Consider the following 24,864-nt stretch of genomic DNA (forward strand, 5'->3'; position numbering starts at 1 on the left):
GGACAGAGGCTCCCAGTCTTGGCTTTTCGACGATGCCTTGAGCGTGTGACGAGGGACCCGGGGGTGCACGTGGGCCGAGACGGCCTGGCAGTGTGCGCGGAGGTTCCGGTGTGACACTCGCCGTGCAAGGCTGTTGACAGGGATCAAGGCTACATGTTCAAAATAATAATAATAATAATAATGATTTGCAGGAGCTCAGCCGAGGGCCCTCGCTCCTGCAGCAGGTCTGACCTCCCTCCGGAGGCGCCCGTGTCCGCGCAGACCCCACGGGATGGCCAGCAGAAGCGACCGTGGCTCAGCTCACAGACCCAGGGGAAGGCCGCCCTGGACAAGCCCGGCAGGCAGCAGACCGGGGCCGCCGCAGAGCCCGGGTGACCGCGCTGGCCGCCTGGGGAGAATGAACAGAGGGATGGAAGCGTGAATGAGGACAAGAGGCTGTGAAATCGCCAAGAGATTTCTAGATAAAACTTCTAGAAATGAAAAAATTGGAGTGAGGTGGGCGAGGCAGCAGCAGGGTGGGGGCAGCTGGCCGGCAAGCTGCTGTAACCCCGAAAGGCGGGAGCAGAGACCCCACGCTCATAGGCAGCCCCCCTCCCGGGCGACCGGTGCCACCGGACGCCGTCAGCACAAGGCTCCCGGGCTCACCACCATCAGCCCGGCCGCCCGGGGCTCAGTGGCCGGCACGTCAAGCTGCAAGGCCGGCCCGGAAGGGGCCCAGGGTCGCGCTCCGCAGGGGAGCAAGTGGGCGCGGGGGGCGGCCAGGGTGTCTGAGCATCGCGGCTGAAGCACGGTGAGGGGACGCGTCCGCCGCCCTGCCCGTCGTCACTCAGGCAGTTCCCAGGACTCCCACCCTGGGGTTAAACTGAACAGGAAAATCACCCCACTTTACAGACGAGGGAGCTGGTTCCGAGAAGACAGCGACTGGTGCAAGACTCGCAGTTCGCAGAGGCCCGGGAGGCCCCTCTCACCCCACGGGCCCTCTTTGGCCTCCGTGTTAGCTGCGCGAGACGAGCCGGCAGCCTGGCCCAGGACCAGGGGAAGCAGCCGGGGGTGGGAGCAGGGACGCCAGAGTCGGGTTCAGCTCTGACGCTGCTGTCTCCTGGGGACGGCGCCGGCCAGGCCCACTCAAGTCCACCAGGCAGGTCTGGATCTGCCGCAGCCTGGGAGGGGCAAGAGGGCACGGTCGGCAGGTCGGCCAGCCAAGGCCCCCCCGTGCCTCCTGTGCTGGGCAGTGTGGCGCCCACAGACAGGCCTGGCGGGGGGATGTGCCAGGGCCAGGGAGGTTTCGCCCGATGATGTGACTCGTCAGTACTCAGTCCCCAGCTCCAACGGCGAGCAGGCCCCGACCTCACACCACGGCACCCACGCCAGACCCACGGGAAGGGGCTTTCGGTTCGGCTTCTCCGGGCGTAGTGACGGTGGTGATGGGGAGGGTGAAGATGGCAGACACGGTGGTGTGACGGGGGTGGTGACGTCACTGGCATGACTGGATGCCACATGCCCGGCCATGTCTCAAGCCTTTCAGCTGGATTCTCTCTCACTTTCCTAATAACCCCACAGAGGCTACGGAGATTCCCGTTACGGCCTCTGACAGCCGAGGAAGCTGAGACGCGAAGGGACGTGATCCGCAGCCTCGCGGCAGGGGCGGGCATCAGGCCTCCCTCTCTCCAGCGTGCTCCCTGCCGCATCCTCCTGGGCTGAGGCCCCTGGGGAGCCCGGCCTGAGTGCTCTCTCCCGGCTCGGGGTGCAGCCTGTGCGGGCAGGTGCTCGGGCAGGGCTGCTGGGGGTAGCGTGTGTGGTGATTTGGGGGTGTCAGCGCCTGTGGGGGTGCCCTGTCTCAGGCAGTAGGCGCTGATTGACTGGAAGTGCTCTTGGATAAATGGAGGCGTCCACGAAATTGTTTCTTGACTCAGGTCAACCAGCTGGCTCTTCCTGGAAGAACACCCCACTTCTGGGACACCCACATTGTCATTTTCCACTACGCAGGCCTCCCAGAGTCTGTCGCCCGCTCAGTCCAGACCTCTCTGGGGGCCCCGGCTGCTGCAAGGTGTAAGCCCAGTGGAGAGGACCCCGGAGCCCAGGGGAGGAAGGGCGCGGCCCCTCCACCGGGAGGTCAGGGAAGGGGAGGGGGCTCCCCCACAAGGAAAGAAGGCCGTGGGGGGCAGGCACCGGGTGGGGGTGGCAGCTTTGATCTGTTGCCAAAAGAGAGAGGGGGACACACTTCTCCAGACAAGCTGTTCGCTCACCAGCTGACTTTGGGAAAAGAAAAAAGTATTCCTCGCGCCATCTGTTCCCAGAGCAGGGCTGGTGTGGGGCCCGGGGCTTCCTGCCGCTCGGGCAGCCAGACCCAGTTTCAGAAGCAGAGACAGCTGCCCCTGGGTTATTTTGGGAAGCGGCTCGACGCGAGGCACCCCGGCCTTCGAGGCATTTCCCGTCACTCTGAAGCTGTTTGCACACCGAGCCCAAGACTGGCAGCTCCTTCCCAGGCCCTGGACGGCTTCCAGCCGGCCCACTCTAATTAGCGCGCCAGCTTCGGCTGCGACTTCAATGGGGCTCAGATCCCGGGGGGAGGGGGGCGAGGGCCGGGGAGGGGGGGCGATGGATGGGGGGCCGAGCAGGAGGCCGGCTCCCCTGCCCCTCTTCTCAGTCTCCTCTTGGGAGGCGTGTCTCTCACCCACCTCCCAGCACTGCACCCCCATCTGCCCCGGGACTCACCCCTCCTCTGCACCCTCCTCCAGGATACCCCCACTCCTCCTGTGACAAGCCCCTGAGTTGGGGGGATGAGGGCGTCTCGGGCAGGGGTGACAGCGTCGGGATGAGCTGGAAAGAACACAGGGCTCCGGGGAACTGGCTGAAAGCAGCTTGGAAAGCTGGGGGTGGGCAGGAGGCAGGACATGGTCCCCCAAGAAGACCACACAGCCCACGGTGCCGGAGGGCCGGGGTGGAGGCTGGGGGAGGTTTAGAGCAGGACATCTGACCACGTTCCCAGAACAGAAAACCCCAAGTTTCTGTTCTGGCTGCGGCCGGCGAGGACAGAGGCAGGGAGTCCCGCTGGGGAGTGACCACATCCCCCCTAACAGCTGGCAAGGGCCTGGACCTCGGGGAGCGGGGGGGGGGGAGAGGCGGGCACAGGGGGCGGAGGCGAGCCCAGGGCGGGAAGGGCAGGACTTGGTGCCCAGGAGGGGAAGGAGGAAGGGCGGGCGTGAGGCCGTGTCGGGCCTGGGGGCCTGGAGGCTGGAGGGAGGACAGGCAAAGGGACACATCTGACTTGGATGGGGTAGTTTGGGGTGCGCACCCCAAGGGGAGCTGTGCCCAGAGCAGTTGGACATGTGGGTCTGGTGGGGAAGAGCAGGGGGTGCCGGGGGTGAGGGAACGGAGAGCTCGGGTGCTCCCTGCCCCCGACGGGGCGCCGAGGAGTGTGTGAGCTGCTCGAGGAAAAGCCAGGAAGCGCGGGCGGGACGGAAGGAAGGAACTGGCGGGCCTGGAGCCGGGGGCTGCGCGGCAGGCAGGCTGGGGAGAAGGCTCGGAGCTGAGATGGCGCTGCCGGCACAGACGGATCACCGGGAAGAGAGGCGTGCGCGGCTCCGAGATGGCACACCGCGGCTGCCAGCACCTGCCAGGAAGCAGAGGAAGGAGCCCCGAACACCCGAGCGAGCGGGGAGAAGCCGGAGCCCCAGGCGATGCCTGGGTGGGCGCTGCCTGCGAGGCCCCATGGCTCATCCCGCCGGAGCTGGGGGTTGTCGCCGCGGGGCAGCGGGGCTCGCTTCACCTTCCTGCCAAGTGACCTCGGGCTCTGGCCCGGCCCCGGGAGCCCGCTGGGCCCCGCCACCGCCCACCCGGGCGCGTCCCTCCTGCCGCGCAGCTCGGAGGCTGAATTCAGATTGTGGGGAGCCCACGCCACTTTCATTCGGGGGCCGAGTAGCAGAGGGTCCCCCGAGTCTCCAGCCACGTCTTTGAGGCAACTTTCACGGCTGTTGTTCCAGGGAAAGAAGCGCAGGAAGGAGCAAGAGCGCCCCGGGCTCCCGGGGTGATGGCAGGGGTCCCAGAAGCGAGGCCGGCAGCCGGTGACAGAGACCATGAGTCATAAAATCCCCCACCCCCCAAAATTAAACAGAAAGGAAATTGAGGGGGGTGGAAAATGGGGCAGCAGCGTCAGCCACGCAGGCAGCCTCTCTGCCGGCAGCCCAGGGCGGCTCGCGGCCGATCCGGGCAGGCGGTCGGGGCGCCCGGAGCCCTCGGGGCTTCTTCAGGCTTTCACAGCCTCCGGGCCCAGGTGCTCAGGCACACCAGGCGGGGGGCAGGCATGGGCCGGGCGGGGTGCGGGGGGCAGGCAACCGAGCTCCCAGCCCTCGAGCCTCCGCTTTCCCTGGCCTCTCTCTGGCGTCCTCAGGCTCCCACCGCCCCGTGGTCTGGCCTCCGAGTGGCCTCTCGGGCTGCCCTGATGCCTTGAGCCGGCCTCCGGGCACAGGTGTGAGCACTTACGGGGCACCCTGCGCCCCCCGGGCAGGTGTCCCCGGTCACGGGTGTGTGTGCCCCGCGGCCCCGGCCCAGGCAGGAAAACCTGATCTTTCGCTTCCCCACACCACGGCCACTTGAAGGGACAAAAGTTCCCTGGACCGGGGTCAGAAGGGAGACAGTCGGGGCTGCCGAGGGAGAAGCAGGAGCTGAGGGCTAGTGGGGCAGTTTCCGTTCGGGGTGCAGGGAGAACGTCCTGGAGCGGGACAGGCCCGGGCCCGGGGCGCACCGAGCCCGCCGAGGCCTGCAGGTGCCGAGAGTGACGCTAATGAAGCAAACGCCCGAGTCCCCGCGTCCTCATCTGGGGTTGCGGCCGTTTCTCCGCATCAACGTTATGACAAAACAACATCCAGCCAAGCAAGGTCCTTCAGGGACCCTGAAAACTGGCCAAAAGGGCAAATCTCCGCGTGATGTAGATTTTACCACCATCCAAAAGTGTGAATGGGCCAACAACAAGCAAGAGGCGGGTCGGGTCACAGGACGCAGCCCTGCAGCCACGGGAGGCCGCGTGAGGGGCGAGACGGGTTTACCAGGGCGCAGAGACGCCCCTTCGCCAGCTCCTGCCGGGTTCACATTAAAGCAAATTTCAGAGCAAGAGACTTACACGGGGTGACGAGGACGTCAGGGGCCTCGAGGAAGCGGTGAGCTTGCACTTTGGGGGACCCGGGTGAGCGCGCCCTGCAGACACTCCCCTCTCTGTCCAGCCCCTTGGCAGCCCCTTCCCTGGCCCCTGGTCTCCTCCCCCTGCCCCGCCTGCTCCTTCCACCTGCTCAAGAAGCACCCCCTCCCCTGGCTTAAAAAGCTCCCTCTGGAAGCTTCCTGGGGGCACCCACAGCTAGGCACCCCCTTTTCTGCTCTCCCTCTCTGGGAATTGTGACATCAAGGCCCCTCCTGGGTCTTTTCTCCGTCCCCGTCCTCACTCACCCAGCCGACATTTTTCCAATTAATTTCTGTAGCTTCATTGAGGAAGAAATCACAAATGGTCAATTTCCCGTTTCAGGTGTGCGGCTTGGTATGTTCTGACAGGCGTGTGCAGCCGCGTGACCAGGCCACCGGGACGGGGGTGCAGAGCCCTTCTGTCACCCCGAGGGCCCCTTCTCTGGCCCCGGCCACCCGTCTGCTCTCCACAGTTCTGCCTTCTCTGAGATTTCTCACAAACCGTATCACACGTCAGGTCTCATGTTTTCCTCAGCCTCGGGCCATCGCCACCATCCACGATGGTTTTTATCAACACCCCTTTCCTCTTTGTGGCTAAGCAGAACCCCGTTACAGGGGCCCCTGACGCGTCAGTGCCTTCACCAGCAAAGATGTTGGGTTCTTCGCAGTTTGGAGACGTTGTGAATGGCGCCGCTGTTCAGGAGTAAGCCTTTGATGGACGTGTTTTCCTTCTCGGGGGTAAAAGCCCAGCCCTAAAGTGTCTGGTCATACGGTACATTTTACTTTATAAGTAACAGCCACCGCAGGTGTACGGGGTCTGCGTTCCTAACGGGTGAGACCTCAGTTGTTCCACGTCCTTGCCAACACTTGGTGTTGTCAGTCTTTCAATTTGAGCCATTTTGAAGGGTGTGCAGGGGGACCTCGTGTTAATTTTCTTTCCCTATGGACTAATGTCTTAGTCAACTCAGGCTGCTATAATAAAATACCAAACTGGGGCTTTCAATAACAGACATTTATTCTCACAGTTCTGCAGGCTGGATGTCCACGTTCAAGGTGTTGGCCCATCTGGCTCCTGGTGAGGACACGCTTCCAGGCACACAGACGGTTGCCTTCTTGCTGAGTCCACACAGGGCGGAGGGAGCACCCTGGTCTCTCTCCTTTCCCTTTGTGGACACTAATCCCATCATGGGCCCCACCCTTGTGACTCATCTACACTTAGCTCCCTGGTGTAGAGCTGGGGGTGGGGGCAGGTGAGGATGGGGGTAAGACTCTCAGATGCCAGCTCCAAGGGTCACCCATGCCACTCCCCACAGGACGACCCTCCGTCCCCCACCCTGGTCTGCCCTACCGCACGCCGGCCACCTGCCCCAAAGCCCTCCCCGAATCCAAGGCTGTGAACCTGTGACAGGCACAGACCCAGCAGATCTCTCCTCCCTGGGGGCTTGGAGCTGGGAGAGCAGGGGAGGAGCCCAGTACCAGCCCTGGGTGTCCACCTCAGGCCTCCCCTGCCGACCCTCACCCCGTGGACCCCTGCCCGTGTGCCTCCCCCTGGCTGGGTCCCCTTGGAATTCAGCTCCTGGAAGCACCATGCTCATCCCACCATAAGGACGCTGAGAAACGTGTGCAGGAAGGGTGTGCCTCACTGGAGAGGGTGGCAGAGCCTCCAGAGGCAGAGCAGGGGATGCGCTGAGCCCCAAATCAACCCCAGAGCTCACCAAAGCTGCAGGGGGACCTGGGTCACTCAATACACTGACCCCCATGCCCCCGTGTGACCATGAACTTGGCTTTGGAGCCACATGGGGTTCCTGCCCTGGAGGGAGATCCTGGGGCCCATCGCCCCGAGAGGCAGGTGGGGAGCAGCTAAGTGTGGGGAGGCCTGGGCCTCTGGCCACCAGCCCTAACCCTCGAGAGCCCCTTCTGCTCCCCAAAACCAGGCCCAAGTAAAGGTCAGCATTCTGGGCTGCGGGGATCCTCAGAGGGGAGGCGAGGGCACCATCCACACCCGGCCTGGGGGAAAGGGGGACTCATTTACGCCAATTTACGCCCCCCCCAGGACTCTAGCAAGTGCCCCAGCCCCCTCCCCCCCCAACACACTTGTTAAATAAATGGGCGAGGCCAGAGGTTGCTCCAGAGGGGTCCATTCCCCGTGGGCTCAAAGATATTCAGACCAGAGAGAGCAGGGGGGTCGGCAGGCGGGAAAACAGAGGCCCAGGGCTGGCTGGATGTGGGGGACCCTCTGTAGCTTGGGCGCTGGCTAGCGAAGCAGATCTGGGGGGCAGTGATGGTCAATTTGGGGATGCTGGGAGTTTCCTGGCCGCGTTTTCCTTCAGCTTGTGCTTGCAAAACAGGCTGTAGAGCACCCCCAGCGTGCTCCTGGCGTCCTTGTTCACGATGTCTGTGGGTAGACACGCCAGCGCGGGCGTGAGCAGCCATCCAGGGCCGCCAGGACCACTGCCCAGCCCAGGCCTGCCCACCCAGTCCTCCTTGCGCCCTGCCACTCCGGGCAACCCCGCTGCAGGCGGGTGGCAGCCGAGGGCACAGCACCCACGCTCCACAGGGAGCCGTGGTTGGTGCTCCACACCCACCCAGTCTGTGCCAGGGGCCTGCCCCGGCACGTGGGACCCCAGGCCCCGCAGCCCACTCTGCGGGTCACCCGAGGCTGGCTACCTGGGGACTGGATCGCGCCCAGGCCCGCCGCACACTCACCTTCGGGGCTGACGGGGTGGCTGAGCAGGCCTTGGTCCTTCAGCAGCTCCAGAGCCAGCGAGACGTTGTGCAGCTGCGGAACAAGGTTCTGTGAGACGCCAGGAACACGGGCCGCCCCTCCCGGCAAGCCCCGCCGCGGCAGTCCCCCCCACCCCAGGGTCCTTTGCCACGCAGGCGCGTCAAACGCGGTCGCTGAGCTGGCGTTGGCCCAGAGTCGGGAGAGAGCGGGAGAGGCGGCACGGCCCAGGGCTCCAGGGCGGGTGCTCCGGGGCCAGACCTCGGGACGGCGGACCGGGGAGCGCGCGGGAGGGAGCTCGCCGCTGTTCTAGCCACCGAGTCCCCAGGTCTCCCCCACCAGATGCTCCAGGAAAGCAGGGCTGCTGTGGCCACTGCTGTCCGCTTCACGCCAGGGGCACCGGTCGCGGGCTCACAGGGAACAACGGGCAGCAGGAACACGACCCCGAGACGGACTCCTCGCCCACGCTCCCGCCAGCGGCTCGACTCCCACGCGCCGCAAAGCCACCAGCCCCCAAAGCCCAAGTGGGATCGGGTGTGACGGGCACGAGGGTCTGCGACCCAACCGCTCATGGACAGAGTGCCAGGGCCCGGGCTGCAGGGCTTTCAGAGCCTTGCGCCTGGCCAGCATCCCCGCGCTGCCACCGCCACGCAGGCCTCCCAGAGTGACCCATGCACTCGGCACAGGGCGCTTCCTGGGCCAGCGTGTGGGAAACGCTTACTAAATCGTATTTACAGCACAGCTACTCCGCGTGGGCCGCCCCCGCCTGGGGGGGTGAGCCTCGGGGTCAGCCGCTGTGGGCGCTGAAGAAGTGACCGCGCCCGCGTCTACTCCTCCCCCTGCCCTGGGCGGGCTTCCCCATGCAGGAGGAGCGCCGGCCCCCAGCTCGCCCAGCAGGCTCGCCCCAGAGCGCCACGGTGAAGGAGAAGCCCCGGCGCCGAGCCAGGGAGGGCCACGGCCGTGGGGGGGTGGGGGTGAGGGTGGGGGGGTGAGGGTGGGGGGGCTGCGTCCAGGTCCTCGGGCAGAAATAATTGAGTGTGGAAGGAAAAGAGGCCCCTGGCTCCGGCGCGCGGCTCTGCCCCTCGGGCCCCACTCCCCTCGGGTGGGCGCGGCCGGCCAGGAGCCCTGATAATGAGAAACCCAATTTCCAGAGGCCTCTCCGCCACGAACGAGGCGGCGCCCGCCTCCGGGAGCACCGCTGGGCCGCGGCCGCCTCGCCCCTGTGGAACCTGCAAGTGGCTCAGGCCAGCCCTGGGGGGCCCAGGATGCCGCGGGGACCGGCCAGTCCAGGGGGGCAGCCTTGGAATAATCGGTGTGGGGTGAAGCCACAGTGGTTTGGGAGGTTTGCTACTTGGCATTTCTGTGGCAACAGCTGGCAGAAGAGCCCACTGTGTGGCCACAGCTCCCACCCCACTGCCGCAGATACAGGCCTCAGCCCGGGGGCTGGAGCCTGGCGCAGTCTTCAGGGCAAGAGTACCCCTCCCTGGGTGTGGTGCCCACTCTGCAAGATGACCTCTGCTCCTGGTCCTGGCTCCCCCAGCAGGCTGATGCCCATGAGGCCGCCCGGCGGGGCAGGGGCCGGCCCCCACACCCATGTCACAGAGCAACCACCTGCGCCCTGCCAGACCACAGGCCACTGCGGGCAGGGGTGAGACCAGCGGGCCTGACACCAAGCAAGACCTCAGGAAATAGGGGACTACGGGGGCAAGAGGATGGGGGGGTGAGGGGATGGGGGGTCAGAGGGGAGGATGGGCAGGTGAGGGGATGTGTGGGCAGGTGGGTAGATGGATGGGTGGTGGCTGGACAAGCAGGTGGATGGCAGATAGGTGTGGGTGGCTGGCTGGATGCACGGGGGTGGCTGGGTGGATGGACGGGTGTGGATGGCTGCATGGGCGGGCACGCAGGTGGGTGGGTGGGCGTGCTGGTGATGGGTGGGTGGGAAAGCCAGTGTGCAGAGCGATGCTGGGGGGGTTGACAGACTCACAGACAACAAAGCAACCTCCCCTCCCTGTCGCTTCATCTGAAATGAATAAGGCTGGTCTCGCCAGCTCCACCCACCCGTGCACTCAGATGTAAACCTTCGTGGAGAACTCACCTTTTCCGCAGGGGAGCTGGGCGTGAGGTGGAATTCCTTCAAGTGCAGGAAGAAGCCTTCCAGCTGCCCGATCAGCAGGAGGAGGATGACTCCGTCTGCAAACTACACAGCGGGGGCTGGGGCCGGGCAGCTTGGGGGCCCCTGGGAAGTCACATCCCCCTCTCTGAGACTCTGGTGCCTTTTTGAGGTTTGGGGAGCACCCCCCGCTTTGTAAGGCTGGGAACATGGGTGGCGCAGAGAGGAGGCGGCCACGGGCTGCCTGGCATGGCCTGCATCCTCAATGAAACCAGCTATTTCTAAGTTTCCCGTGGAATAGCCTCCTCCCGCCATGGCGAGCGCCGCGCACGGAGCACGGTGCAGTGTGTTCCCCCGGCAAGGAGCGGAGCGGCCGGGTCGGCCGCGGCCGCAGGGACACTGCCGTCTGTGCTCCTGTGTGTTCAGGGGTGAGGCGTCCTGCGGCTGCACCGGCACCCCGCATGCTAATGTAGTCCTATTCAGGCTCTTCACAGACACAAACACCAGATCGATCGGGTCTTGGCAGAAAAACCATTGCTCGAAGCCCTTCCTGGAATTCCCTCCTCTCGGGGGTCCTCGGCGTGGCTAGTGTGGCCCGGAGCGTTCTGCGCGGACAGTCCCCGGTAATGGCACCAAAATACCGGGGACATCAATATCCCCTTTGATCCCAGTCTCTAAATACCGGCCCGCGCACCCCATCAGCCTCCAAACGCCATTATTTTATGGGGAGATAAAGATGGAAGACATTGAACGTAAACCTCAGAAACCATCCTGTTTATATCCCCATAAAGTAGATTTTAAAACCACAAATCTATCGCTGACTGTGTTTCGCAGCGTGGAAAGTAACACACTAGGCCCCAGGGGCTCCCTGGGTGTTTATTGCCCACACTCCTGCAGGGTTGGCATCTGGCCCGGAATAGAACAAGAGGGGGCTGGGGCTCGGGGAGCCCCGGCCCCAGGTCACCCGGCTGATGTGGATGTTCTTGGAGTAACACGTGTCCCTGTGGCTTTGGGGGTCTTGCCATCTGCGTGTCACCCCCACCCCGAAGTCACACAGGCTCCCCCTGTGGCCACAGTATGAGGGTGACAAGCACAACACTGGTCCCAGCTGCCTGGGTCCAGATCGCTGTGTGACCTTGGACAGGTTAATGAACCTCTCTGTGCCTCCACAGCCTCCTCTGTACAAGAGGGCAGTGCCCGTGCCCACCTCCAGGAGGCGTCAGTGAGCTCGTGTAGGCAAAGCCAGTTGTAGGCCTGGCGCACAGTCAGGGCTTTGTTGGTATTAGCTCCCAGGCACGGTCTTTGCCTGCCCTGCCCCTCGATGCTGATGTCCATGGAGGGCTGGAGGGCAGTCCAAGCCCGACTAAAAGGCCATAAACCAGCCGGGCCACCTGGGACGGGACCAGACCTCTGCATGTCGACCACCCTCTGTGTGAGCAGCGCCCAGCTGCCAGATGCCCACACCCCCACATCCGCAGGCTCCACCGCTGCCGAGCCCTGGGGGCACTAGGCTCTCAGCGCCCCTGTTCCCTGTTGAGGGCACACACCGTAGTGTCCCTCGGAAGGCTATGGCCACTGCCCACTGCCGCACACGCAATGCCAGCCCAGCGATGACCTGGCCCGAGCCAGGCCTGGCGCACGGCCACGCGGGGCACGTCCGGGCCCTCAGTGTTGGGAGCTGAGCGTCTACGGTCAACCTGAAACCCGGCAGACAAGTGCTGCTTTACAAGAAGGCAGGACCTCAGCGTCCATGAGCCCTTGGCCAGGTGCTCCCGTGGTTCCCCCCATCCTGGGTGGCCTGGGTGGTGAGGCGGTGATGGGGAGGACCCCAGGGCCCGGGCGAGACCCACCCACACCCCGACCGTGCCCTGCGGGGAGCCCAGCACCTGAGCCCGCACCTGGCTCTCCAGATCCTGCACGGACAGGCCCAGGCGGTCCAGCTTCTGGTTCACGAAGTCGATGATGGCCTGTCCGAGGGAAACAAGGAGCCCGGCCGGTTGGGTTGGGGGCTCCTTGCTGGGGTGACAGAAAGGCCCTTGCACAGCACCCCGCAAAGAGCAGGTCTGGAGAAGGGCCCACTTTCTGCCTCTTTGTCCCCCAAGATACAATGCCTGTAGGAGGGGGGTACAGGGGTGGGAGGTGGGGCTGGGGGAGGGGCTGGAGGGTGAGGTGGCAGGGGTGGGGGGCGAGAGGGTGGAAGGTGGGGGTGGGGGGGTGGGGCTGGGTGGTAGGTAGTGGGGTCTGGAGAGTCTCTGGGGCTTGCATGGATCCTCCTACCTCTTTCAAGGCGCTCACTTTCTCTGGAGCCAGCGTAAATAATCCATCAAAGGGGTCCTCTGCAGACAGAGCCGACAAACACCTCGTTACCACGCTATTATCTCTGTGCCAGACAGGGGCTTGGATCCCGCAGAAGCTTCTCAGGGTAAGCAGCCCTGAGGGCGCTGCTATTTCTCGCCCTGCTTTGGAGTGAAAGCAGGGCCGGTGGGTCCCCCTCCCCTGCCCGGGGCCCCAGAGCAGCTGCCCCCTCTGGGGCCTGGTCTCCTCTTCCAGAGGCAGATGGTGCCCCCTGGGTGGGGTCAGATAACACGCTAGGCCAGGGGCTGGGCGCACAGTAGGGCTCCTGTAAGCGCTGCCCTTTCTACAGTGTGCGCTGCAGCTGTGTCCACTGCGCTGCCAGCGCTGCCTCTGGACGCCCCGGCGCTCAGAAAGGCGAGTCCAGAGCTTCCCCGCCGAGCCCGCTCCCTGGCCGGCCCCGAAGAACCCCGGCCACCCGCAGCTCAGTGTGGCCGCGGGTCGGGATCCCCTGCCCACTCGAGCCGCGTCGGAGGCCAACGGCCGCGCCCGCGCACGGACAGACAGGACGGACAGATGGACGAGGAGGAGGCCTGGTTCACAAACAGGGTGGGCAGCCCCGAGGGAGCTGCCGTTTCTGGCCAAGCTTTGGCGTGAAGACAGCGCCGGGTCCGCCCCCTCCCCAGCTGCGCGGCCCCAGAGCTGCGTCGGGACAGCCCCGGTGACCCCACCGTGACCGCCACGCGAGCCCAACACAGATTCGCTTGGTTGGGAACACACTCACCTGAAGGCTGGGCCTTTTCTGAGCTGAAGGGCGGGCTGCGCGGGGAAGGGCGACCGGGAGGTTAAAAAGTAGCTTCGGACGCTGCTCCCCGCTGCCAGGGCCGCCCTGGCCGGGGCTGAGAGCGGCTGCTCCTGTTCTCCTGGCAGCTTTGCACGCAGGCTGCCCCCTGCCCCCCACCAAGCCAAGGGCAGAGGAGGCTCAGACCGGCCCCTGAGGCCCCCACACCTAGAAAAGTCTGGGGGCTGTTTTTGTGCTGTTCGTGGGGAGGGGACGGCTCCAGGCCTCACCATAAAACGCTCAAATCCCAAACTGACAGCGCGTGCGCTTTCCAATCTCCACCCCGCGGGGTCACCACCCCCAACAGGCAAGGCGCAGAACCCTCCTGCACGGAGGGCACGCCCCTTGAACACCCCTGAACTTGACTGTTGGGTCCCCTGGCGTCACGGCTCGGGGGCCCGGGGGGCGCACGCGGGCTCCCACACCGACTCTGGGGCCGCACTTCTTTCTCCCATTTTTTCTCTCCAAATTTTGCTAAATTCTCTGCCCCAGCGCTGCCCCCTAGACACGAGGTTCTGGGCCCAAAGGGGCTCAGGTCTTTGGGGAGCAGACCCTCTGACCGAGGCCTCTGTCAAGCTAGCTGGGTGGGAGAGCCCCGGGCTCAGGGTAGAGGCTCGGGGTGCCTGTGCAGCCCAGGCTCCCGCCAGGTGAGGCACATGGGGTGCTGACCTCGTGGAGGGGCAGAGAAGGGGGGCCCGTGAGCCCCGACAGCACCCACTGCTCAAGGTCCCCAAACTCATTCTCAGACCCTGAAGCTTCAGCATCTGTGGAGCCAGCTCCGAGGTGCTCAGCGGCTGGGGGCCGGGGCCACCTAGCCTGAGCCCAGAGGGGACCGAGCTTCCTCTGGGGTGACCTGTGGGAGGGCCAGCAGGATCCCCTTCGCCAGGCTCAGCTCACATGCTTAGGGCGGGGTCCTCTCTTACACTCACAGAACTCTGAGCCCCACCGCCTCACCCCAGGCGCCCCCAGTTCTGCCTGTTTGGTTGGGTTAAGCTGGAGCCCTTTCTTGTGAGGGGGAGGAAGGGTCTCGGCTGCTGAGGGGGTGCTGAGGGGGCAGCAGAGTGGGGGGCCCCTCCCGCCCAAGTCGCAGGGTGCCCGGATCAGGCCCCGCCCACGCTGCAAGCCACAGCCGCCCGCCCGCCTCACCCGCGTGCGGTCAGTTGCTCCGCCGACTTCTCTGTCTTGAGGCCACCCTTGGTGCTCTGAGAGGCAGAGGGAAGAAGTTGAGCAAGCCCAGGGGGCCGGAGCCTCCGCTGGAAGACCAGACCGCAGGCCCAGAGGCTCGAAGGACAGTTCACCCAGCTCACCCGCCTCGGGACAGCCTCGGTGCGGCGGCATCCCATGGACGCTGAGGCCCAAGGGGACAGGGACTGGATCTGCCCTATTCCCCAGACACCCCCACCCGGTGCCCGGCTCACGGGGCCAAAGGGGAAGTGTGGGTCTGAGTAAAGATGGGTGTGTGGGTGGGCGGCCGGATGGAGGGTGGATCGATGAGTGAAGGAGTGAAGTCACCTCTGATTAAGAGGCCACCCGCTGAGTTAGTGGCACTGGTGAGCCCCCCGCCTCCTCGACGCTCCACCGCACCCCGCCCCACTCTCGTGCAGCACCCACTGCTGCCCTGCTGCTCTCTGATGTTTCCAGCCGCTCCCTAGAACATACCCTGGTTCAACCATGACCCACGAGCACCCCCAATCCAGAGCACCAGAGCAGACCCCACACGCTCAGCACGTGCCACCCCTGCCCCGGCCTCACCTCCATGGTGATCACCTCCACCTGCACGTTGGCCGGGAGGGCCAGGTCGGGCTGGAAGTGCGTGGCCAGGGCCACGAGGAGGTGCAGGGTGGCCAGCAGGTCCTTGTTGAAGATGGCTGGGGAGAGGGGCGCAGGGTCAGAGGCGAGGTGCCCCCAAATCTGCGGCCGTGGTGAGACCGAGGAGGATGTGTGTGCAGCTGCACGCTCTGCTGAGCAGAGGTCTGGGGCCCGTTTCCAGAGCCTGAAGCAGCAGCCCTCTGCTGCCGTCATCCCGTTTCTGCCACCGCAGCCCCAGGCGCAAGCCGGGCGGGCAGGGCTTAGACAGCAGACGGTCTCGCCATGCGGGGATGACTGCCCGCCCAGGGGGGCTGGCTGAACGCAGCTTCACTCGGGGCAAGTCACCCAAACATCGCTGCTCAGCGTGAGACTAGGCAGTGGTGACCGGAGCGACAGACCCCACGGCCCCTGTCCCACCCGCCGGGGGCTGCTTCCCTCCTGCAGCCCCCGCTCTCTCCTCGGAGATGGGGAGACTAGAGTGGGGGGACTCACAGCCGACGCTGCGGGTGGGCTGGGGTCTCCTGGGTTTTGTCGGCTGAGCCCACCTAGATAAATACTGAGGTGGCACAGTCAGCGCCCATGGACAGGCGGGACACGCCCTGCCCCTGCACTGTTGGCTGCAGGACACCCCCGGGCACAGACGTGGAGTCTAAGAATGCCCCCATGGGGTCTTGGCGTCCCCCCGACATCCCAGAGTGGCCCACGCACCCTCCATGCTCCACCGGGCCTTCTGCTCCTCCACCCCCAGACTCCCGTTGATGGCCGTCAGCACCTGCTCCAGCTTGCGCCTCTGGCTCCCGGCGGTCAGGGCGATAGCCTCCACCTCCAGCTTGCACCCCGCCAGCTTCTCTGGGGCGGGAGGGGCAGAGGAGAGAGGTGAAGGGGCGGAGGAGGCCATGAGAGGATGGAGAGCAACAGAGCCCACCCCGTGCTCCCCTCCCTGCAGGCACCCACCGCACCTCGGCAGTAAGCAGGCACACAGGCCGCGGACCGGAGCCCAGCTGCTGCGCGCCCGCCTCGGGCCTGGAGCTCCCCGAGTCCCCACACGTCACTTGTGCAGGCCAGCGCGGCCCAGTGGCCCAAGCCCCGGCGCCCAGCCCTGAGCGCTGCCTGCCCACTTGCCCCACCGTGACCCCTGGCCCACTGCCGGCCTCTCGGAGCCGCTGTCGCCCCTTCTGTATGGCAGGGCCTGACGGTCGGCAGGGCTGTCTGGGGCTGACAATACCAGCCGTGGCCCCGAGGACGCCTGCAGCAGCCCCGAGGGGGAGCCCCCTGACGTGGGGTTTCCAGATGAGATTGGGGACCCTCGTCCAGCTGCCTGGCCACCCCCCACAGCATGGCCTCTTTGCTCCCAGCAGTCCGAGGAAAACGCCGTTTTTTGATTCTCTCCAGCAGCCTGCTAACCGCAGAGCCTCCGGAAATGCCCCGAGGCCTGTGGAGGTGGGCGTCCAGGCAAGAGGACCGTGCCCGGAGCTCAGCAGGGCTGGGATGAGGGGAGCAAGGCGGTGGAGGGAACAGGTGGGGGCGGCCGAGGCAGCGGCAGCCCCAGGAGCAGCTCCTTACGGTAAAGGTGTTGCAGGATGAGCCCGTCAAACATGTCCTCCTCCAGGCTGCGGACCACGATGTGCTCGGGGTGGAGCTGGCTGTTGATCCACCCCATCAGCACCTGCAGGCCCCAAGAGCAGACCCTGGGGTTACTTCTCGCCCGGCTTGCCCTTGGCTTTGGCTCTGCCCTCAGCTTGGAACGCCCTCCCCCACCGGCCAACTCCTGCCCATTCTTCAAGGCCAGGTCAAAAATCACCTCCTCCAGGAGGCCCTCCCTGATCTCCCAGGCCCTCCCTGATCTCCCAGAGTTAGGTGCCTGCTCTGGGCTCCCGAAGACCCTCTGCTTTATCCACCACAGGGGGCAACACCGTGGGCTGTTTGTCCCATGTGACGTTTCAGAGCCAGAGAGTCCGGTGCCCCCCAGCCCCAGACTTTACTGCTGCGGGCACACTGGCTGCCTCCCTCCCCCAGCAGGTCTGCCTGAGGGCTGTCCCCGGAGGCCAGTCCCGCCCGACTGCTCAGCTGGCCAGAGTGGATGAGGAGCGGTGCCCCAAGGGGCAGCACAGGAGGGGGTGAGCCCGTTCTGCACAGGAGGGGGTGTCTAGCAGCGCCCAGCGGGCGGGAGGTGCCGCCACTGACACCCACTCCGTCACCCGCCTGGGTAGCTCCTGCTCCCCACCCACTGCCATCACCTCCCAACTCAGCTAGATGCGCCCACATCCTTGTCTCAGGCTCAGCTCGGAGGACCCCAAATACGGAGGTGAGTCAGCACCCTGCTGGGCCTCCTGGGGGGCTGTGCTGGTTCTGCTGTCCCAGGCGCCATGGTGGAAATGGGGTGGGGGGAGAAAGGAAGGGGAAGGAGAAAGGGAGGAGCAGAAAACGGCCACAGAACCTCTGGACGTGGAAAGTGCTGCAGGCCGGGAAGTCTCCCTGGAGGAGGCAACAGAACGCCCACATGGAGATGAGGGAAGTGGGCGCCCGCCGTCACCCGGGGTAGCAGAGGGGGAGGAGGGGCACTGCACTGGGGCCCACGGCTGAGGTCAAAGCCCAGCTCTGTTGCTGGCCAGCCAGATGCCCCCCGCAGGCCAGGTCACCTCTCTGAGCCTCGCCATCGGCCCCCCGGGAAACAGGTGACAACAGAACCCCCTGAGCTGCCCGGGGATTTGACGGGCTCGTGTGCATAAAGGCACACAGTAGGTGCTCAGCAATTGCTCCTTCATGCAGCCCCTCGACAGGCCTCCAGGGGCCTTGAGAGTCACCGCTCCTGCCTGGGGTGAGGGAGGAGCGGCTGCCGCTGTCCCCCCAGGAAGCCAGAGCGGTCAGAGGAGGCTGCCTCACCTTCTGCAGCTCTTTGAACTTGGGGTCCTCACGGGAGGTGCGCGGCAGGCATTTCCTCCTTTCTCCTGGAAGCAGGGGTGAGTGTGACACACGTGTGAGGGCCCTGCAGGTCGCCCACAGAGCCGGCACCTCAACCGCCAGGGGAGTTTGGTCCTGCAGCCCCATCACACACATGGGCACGCTGACACACGCCTGCACATGCATGCACACCTGCACACACACGTGCACGCACACACCCTGAGCACCAAACGTCCAGGATGACCGGTTTCCGGGCACCTCCTCCCCACCTCCTTCCGTTCGCCCAGGCTGTTCCGCCGCATCCTCACGCCTTCCCTCACGCCCCTCCTGAGACCAGCTCATCCTCAGACGCTGCCTCTGACTCTGGGGACGCGCGGAACTCAAACATCGTATCTCGTGTCTGTGAAAGTCCCGTTTAACTGGCGGCCTCGTCTCACGTGGCAACGCGGCCACTGACGGGCTGGCCGGGCTCAGCCGCGCCCGGTCTCTGTGCTGCCCGGGCTGGGCCAGGAGGGCACCGCGTCTGTGGCTCCTGGGGGGCAGACACCCCCAAGGCCGGCTGGCCGGCTCCCCGAGCCTGGCTCCCAGCCCCGGGCCCCTGGCGAGAGCCCCCCGTGGGTTAGACTCATGGGGCCCCCACGAGAAGGGCCTGCAGAATTGCCCGGGCCCAGAGGCCATGGGACCCGGAGCCACCACAGGCCCACGGCACGCAGAGCAGCTCCCTGAGCGGGAGGGGTGCGGGCGGGCCCCCGCCGGCCGGAGTGAATGAAGTAGGACTAAGGGACACGGCCATGCAGGCCCCCGCCTTCCGGGGCTGCCTCCCTGACGCTCCCGGCCCCTCGCCCTCCACCCCGCCCCAGGGGGCTTCAGCCTTGGCGCCGACTTCGCAAGGCCAAGGCCGCGTTCACGCAGCTGGAGGGACGCGCACTCTGCGCACACTTGGTCTTGCTCACGTCCTCTCCGTCACCGCGTTCACGTTCCCACCTTGCCCACGTCCCGGGGCGGTGGCGTGGCCCTGGCCGACGGGCTGCGGGCTGCCGCCAGCGCTCTGCGGCCGCTGCCCCTCCTTCCATCACCTCGGAGACTTCGGGGCGGTGGGCACAGGCCCCCGAGCCCAGAAGACAGAGGCTGCTGAAGGGCCACGCTCACGGGGTGGCTCTGATCCAAGACTCCCCATTTTTAAAAAGACTCGCCCGCCGCAGGGGGCAGAGGGACGGACACCCCTCCCGCCTGCTCGACGGCGGGGACCTGGGCTCCCTGGGATTCCAGCACCGCCCCTTCCCAGCAGGCACCTGCGACTCTGCCTCAGTTTCCTCCCTGGCATAAAGGAGCCGTGACGCCCACTGCCCGCAGGAAGGGCTCAGCACTGCGCCATTGTCGGCGCCCAGAGCCCCACCCTCGGCCTGGAGATGGTGGGTGGGAGGGTATGGCCATGACGGCAGAAGATTCCAGAGTGGGCAGGGGGTGTACGCAGGAGGCCCCGGCGGGGCGGCACAGAACCCCGTCCAGCTTGGACAGCACTGCAGTGCCGGTGCGGCCCACGCGGTCCCTGCGTCGCCCCCGCCCTGACCCCCGGCCCCCGCCCCGGTTGTGGCACCTTGCGGGAGCTCGGCCGGGCGGCCTGCCTCCTTCGGGAGCTGCAGCAGGTTGTAGAGGGACTCCGGCTCCATGGTCTCCCGCCGGCCCTGGGGGCAGGACAGAAGGTCAGAGGGCATCGCCGTCCCAGCCGCCCCGGCTCACTCTGCGTGTGGGTCTCCGGACCAGGAGGCAGCGCGGCAGCCAAGGTGGACGTGTCACCCGCCGGGCAGGGGCCCATGAGAAGCTGGTCCTTGCGGGGGGCGGGTCAGTCTCCGGGCACGGCCAGGACGCAGGGTTGATGGGTGCAGAGGGGTCGGCCCTGGGGCCGTCAGGGCAGAGAGGGGTCCGCTGCTCAACGGGGTCGGATCCAGGAAACCCCTGGCGGGGCTCAAGGGGGTCAGGGTGAGCCTGTGAGGCGCCTGGTGGCTGGGGGCACACGGATGGACATCTACAGACCGTGAGTTCCTGTGGGGTGGTGCCAGGGCCGCCCCCTCCGGGCCCCTGAGCCGGAGACAGGCTGGCCCCGACCGGCACCTGCGGGGCAACATCCCCAGGACCCGTCCCACGCGGCACAGGCCTGGCTCTGAGGGGGTCTTGGCCCCCAACTACGAGCGGGACTCTGGGGGCCTCGGGGGTTCTCACAGCCCTGCCGGCCAGGGCGGGGCAGCCTTTGCAGAATGGACACTTCCCTGTCCTCATTCTGGGCAGGAGGCTGCTCGCCCGGCCTGGGCCTCCTTCCTGTTCCCCACACTCACTTCCGTCCTGCCCGCTGGCAGCCTGGCCCCCCCAACCCCACCTTCTCTCCAGCCCCTTGCCTTCCCAAATGGACCCCGGGGAGGCCGGTGGGGCTGTCCCCCTGGGGTCATCCCCCCAGGGAGGCCTGCAGCTGGGGGGAGTGGGGGGCTGGAGCCTCCCCATCGCCCATCTCAGTGGCAGCCAGGCTGGGGGCCCCCCGGTGCCACCTGGGCCTCCTTCACACCCTGAAGAGGGTGGTGGGGAGGACACGGGTGCAGACAGAACGCCCGGGTTCCAAGTCCCCTTTGTGACCCCAGGATTCGGGCTGTCTGGGAGCTGTGGCCACAGGCAGGAAAGCCGGGCCCTGCGGTTAGCAGCTCTGGGCCCCTCCCTGTTCCCGCTGTGCGCCTCCAGCGAGCCCTGCCCTCTCTGGTCGATGCTTCTTCGCAAGTCGGAGCTGCCCTCCCTGCCGCCCTCAGCAGCCCCAGGGAGCCCCTGCCCTGCCTTCCCTCCCGGGGGCCTCTGCATGTTCACCTTATGATGGGGGCCTCGGAGGAGCTCGGGGAGTAGCCGGTGGAGCGGTGAGGGCTCACCTGTCTCCAAGTGAGGGGTCCGGGGCTGTCTGGGGCCCTGGGGAGGAAGGGCCGCCTCTAAGATGGTGCACAGGGTGCAGGCGGCTCTTCAGCCCACGCCCTGCTCCCTGGGGGCTCGGTCTCCCTGCGCCCCAGGGCTCGCCCCGTAAACTCCCCTCCCAGGGGTACAGCCGCCCCGAGCCAGGCTCCCGGGGGCCGGGATGCAGAGGACTCACCGGCGCCTTCCTCCACGCAGGGGATGGGACGGAGGCAAACGGCAAGCGCGGGCCCCAGCGAGAGCGGTTCCGGTTCCCTCGCCCGCCAGGGGTGGCAGGCCCCAGGCTGCTCACTTCCTCTGGGCCTGCGGCTTCGGCAGGGCCTCTGGGCTGTGTCTGCAGGCGGCGTCCCCGGGGCCAGGGCCCGGTGACTGGGACACGAGGACCACCAGCCGCCGGAGCCGACCGCCAGCCACACCCCCCGACCCCAGGTGTCCTGCGGGCAACTCGAGCTGAGTATTTCTTCTCCCCATCCCCTCCAGAGCAAGCCAGATCCTCCCCAGCCCCGCGGTCTCACAGGCGCCTCCTAGCTGGACCCCCGCTGCCAGCTCGGCTCACACTGCACCCTGAATTGCTCTCCACAAGAACCAGGGGGCCCTCTTCACACCCCAGCTCCGTTGAAGCCCCCCAAGGTGCTGACAGCTCACAGAATCGAATGCAGACATCCCAGCCGCCCTGTGTCTGGTGCGGGACCCTCCCGGTGTGGGACCCTCCTCCGGGCTCCATGCCCGCCCTCCCCACCTGGTGCCACGTCCCTGCTCTGGGTCTTCACACCTACTAGACCTCTCCAGAGTACGCAAGTTGGGGGGTCCCGGGGTGCTCCTCAGTCTGCCCACTAACAGTAGGCCTTGCCTGTGACTCCTCAGCATTCAGCAAATTCTACCTGAAATCGGGGGGCTCAATGTGGGCTCTGCCCCCCTCCCCTGCACATCGTGGCGGGCCAGGGCTGCCCACTGGGGACGGAGCTGAGGCTCTGCTCTCCTCACCCCCGCCTGGGTCACTCCCTCCCGCGCCCCCGGCCCCTGGGAGCGGCGCCCCCCACCCCCCGCGGCCAGGCAGGTGGACGGGCCTCGCGGCGGCAGGTGGCTGCGGTGGCGCCGTACCGGGGGCTGCTGTGATGTCCCCGCCCTGGCTGTTTTGTCGCGGCGCCTCTTAATGTCACTGCCTCCCGCAGGAGCCTCCGTAATGCCGTTTTAATTACTTCTCTCCCCGCCGGGAAACCACCTCCATCAGGCGGCTACTGCGAGCCCGTCCCCGTCTGCGCGCAGCGCGTGGAGAATGAATATTAAACTGTTTTCCAGAACTTGGGCGCTGGCGCTCCGGCTAACAGGAGCCACGGGCCGCAGCTCTGACTCTGACGGCGGCAGCGGGGGGAGAATCCCGGCGACGGAAGGGTGGGCCTGCTGGGGGCGGGCGCCCTGGGGAGGCAAGGGCAGATGGGGGTCCGCGAGTCCGGAGCCCCCGCGCAGCAGCAGGGGTGGGGCAGCCCGTGTCAGGGGCAGGACCGCTGGGTCCCGGAGTCAGCCCGGAGGACCCAGGCGCGGGGATCCTCCTTCGTCTCCTGAGCCAAAGTGGCTCATGAACCGGTGACCAGCCCCGCCTCATGGGGCCCCGACCCGGACACGCCGGGCCCGGGAGGAGAGAGGAGCACGCCCCTCCCCCGCCGCTGCAGCTGGACTGTCCCCCACCCCAGACGCCGAGGTCCCGTGCACAGCCCCTCCCCCGTCACTGCATGTGGAGCGCGGGTCTCTGGGGGGTGGGGCTGCTGTCCTTGTGAGAGGAGGGGCCACAGACATGCCCAGAGGGACGGCCGCCCACCCGCAGACCCTGGGTGGGCGCGGCGCAGCTGTTGCACCCAGGAGAGGCCAGACTGTCTCCGCACCTCGGCCTGGGGCTCGGCCTCGGGAACCGGGACGGGGCGGGTCTGCGGGGCAGGCCCAGCGGCAGCACGGCCAGAGCAAAGCGCACCCGCCTGGCTAGAGGCCCCGGAGGCACGTCCCTCTGGAGCAGAGCCCCGAGCCCCACCAGGGCCAGCTCCGGGCCCAGACTGTAACGGGGGTCCCCGAGGAGGGGAGGTCCAGGGTCCCTGCCCCGCCCAAGGAGGGGCACAGTGGGGCAGGGAGAAGCTGGAGACGGGGAGGAGACCTGGAGGGGACACGCGGCGCAGAGGCGGGGGAAGAAGCCACGCTGGCGTCTTGGGCCTGGATTGGCCCCAGGGCCCCGGGGACAAGGGGGGACACTCGGAGGAGACCCAGGGTGAGAGACCCGGGGGAGGCGGCCATGGTGCCTTTACCTTGGATGCCGCTTTTGCTCCTTTTCCCCCAGACTCGCCCGGCCTCCCTGCCCTGCCCTGGGCCCCACCAGAAGGTGCCTTAGACGTGGGGCAGCTTTCGGGCCTGGGGGACGCTGCTCTGGGCCCGTCTGGCCGGACATTTACCCACGAGGGGACGGGAGACTTCGGGTGTTTAATTGGAAACTATTTTAACTCTATTCTTTCTCTTCTCTCCCTGCACACTAGCTGTGTTACTTCCTATTGGGGGTCGTGCACACTAGAGTCTCTGTCTTGATGTGGCAGACGGCAGACCCCACTCACAGGGAGGCCCCGGGTCCGGGGGCGCCCCTCTGCCCTGTAACAGGCCGCTCGGCCCTCGCCGAGAAGAGCCCTGGTCAGCAAATCCTTCCTCCCGCCGGCTGAGGCCGCTGGGCTGCCCCGGGGCTCAGATGTTTGCGCCGCGGCTAAGTGGAAGCAGCTCCGAGCAGCTGGGCAGAAGGGGAGCGTGGGCGGACACCCCTCCCCACCGGGAAGCTTCCGGGACATTACAGTGAAGTTGTCAAAACTGCAAAACACTTTATTTAAAAGACCTCATTTCCCAGGACACCCCGCCAGGGCGGAGCAGCTGGGGAGGGAGGCTGGGGAGGCAGGTGCCGGCCAGGCCCCACCAGGCCCTCCCAAGGCGCAGCTGGCGCTGACCCCCGTCAGCCTCCCACAGCGCCAGGGCCAGAGCCTGCGTTCCCGAGACCCCACCCACCCCCGAACTGCACAGAGAGGAGGTGCAGAGCAACAGCCAGACAAGAGGGGAGGGTGGGGCCGGCGGGGTGGGCTCGGCGGGGAGCAGCACCTCCCTGGGCTCAGGTGCAGTCACGCCCGCCAGAGTGCCGGTTCCCCGGCGGCTCCTGGTCACTCCATGTTCTTGTATTTGGTGAACAGGTTGTAGAGAACCCGCAGGGTGGATTTGAGGTCGAGGTTCACCACGTCTGCGGAAGGAAGCAGAGAAGCTGTTGACGGCGCCAAGAGCTTACCCAGCCCTGCCCGGCACAGGGCGCCCGGGACATCTGCGGGGACACAGCCAGCGCTTCTGGGCCAAGCCCGCGGCCACTTCATCCAGGACCCCCAGACAGTGCGGTCCCAGACGCAGGCTGACCTTGCAGGGACGAGCCCCGGGCGGCCGGGACAGGGAGACCCCTCCATCACGTCTAGCATCTACACTGGACAGGCCCGGGTGGGGGGGGGTCATTTACCAGCGGCCAAACACCGACAGGTCAGCCTCCCACCTCAGGCTGGGCACTGGCATCCTGGTGCTGCCATGCAGAATACTAAGGAGGCCCAGTCAGTCTGGCCACCGTGTTGGGCGGGAGGGTCCTGTCCTCCTGGGACTGGGGCACCTGGTTCTCCAGTTTGCCCTGGGACCTCAGAAAGTGAGCTCCCTGCTCTGGGAAACGGGCCTTGGAGCAGCCAGAGGCCGCCAAAGCCTTCGTGCTCCGACCCCGCGGCCCAGGACATGGGGAGACCCCGGGCCCTCACACGCCACTAGCACCGCGGAGGAGGCGCCTGCTGGGGAGTGGCTGCGCGGAGGGAGGATGAGCAAGGAGCCTCCACGCCGGCCCCAGAGGCCCCCACTCCAGTCTTTCCCAGTCCGAGAGGAGGACAGCGGCCCAGCCCCCTCCTTCATTCCCATTTTGCAAAGGAGACGTCCCAGGCTCCCCGGAGAGAAGTGGTTCGCCCCCAGTTTGCCCTCGGGGGTAAAATCAGAACCTGAACTCTGGGCAGCAGATCTGGAGGCAGCGGGGAGGGAGGC

The 24,864-nt window shown here is 66.5% G+C and overlaps 2 protein-coding genes across 2 annotated transcripts in view; both read right to left on the reverse strand.

Moving 5' to 3' along the window:
• Window positions 1-7,278: 7,278 nt before the first annotated feature.
• PARVG (parvin gamma) lies at window positions 7,279-19,517 on the reverse strand (the record flags this gene model as incomplete). The annotated part of the gene is made up of 12 exons (XM_084254873.1): window positions 7,279-7,567; window positions 7,879-7,951; window positions 9,990-10,091; window positions 11,903-11,971; window positions 12,282-12,340; window positions 13,081-13,115; window positions 14,284-14,339; window positions 14,890-15,005; window positions 15,655-15,795; window positions 16,510-16,612; window positions 17,830-17,894; window positions 19,445-19,517. The coding sequence occupies 12 exons, from the start codon at window positions 19,515-19,517 to the stop codon at window positions 7,458-7,460; spliced, it is 1,002 nt and encodes a 333-aa protein (XP_084110999.1). The 3' UTR covers window positions 7,279-7,457.
• Window positions 19,518-23,622: 4,105 nt separating this feature from the next.
• The window catches only part of PARVB (parvin beta), a gene marked incomplete at its 5' end in the record, with an annotated part of 55,776 nt that continues 54,534 nt past the window's right edge, over window positions 23,623-24,864 (reverse strand). Inside the window, one exon of the mRNA XM_084255329.1 lies at window positions 23,623-24,043. Coding sequence (XP_084111455.1) covers window positions 23,967-24,043 — 77 coding nt within the window. The 3' untranslated portion in view covers window positions 23,623-23,966. The remainder of the gene's footprint in view (window positions 24,044-24,864) is intronic.

This window comes from Talpa europaea (assembly GCF_964194135.1).
Source record: "Talpa europaea genome assembly, chromosome: 15".
Classification (NCBI taxonomy): Eukaryota; Metazoa; Chordata; class Mammalia; order Eulipotyphla; family Talpidae; genus Talpa; species Talpa europaea.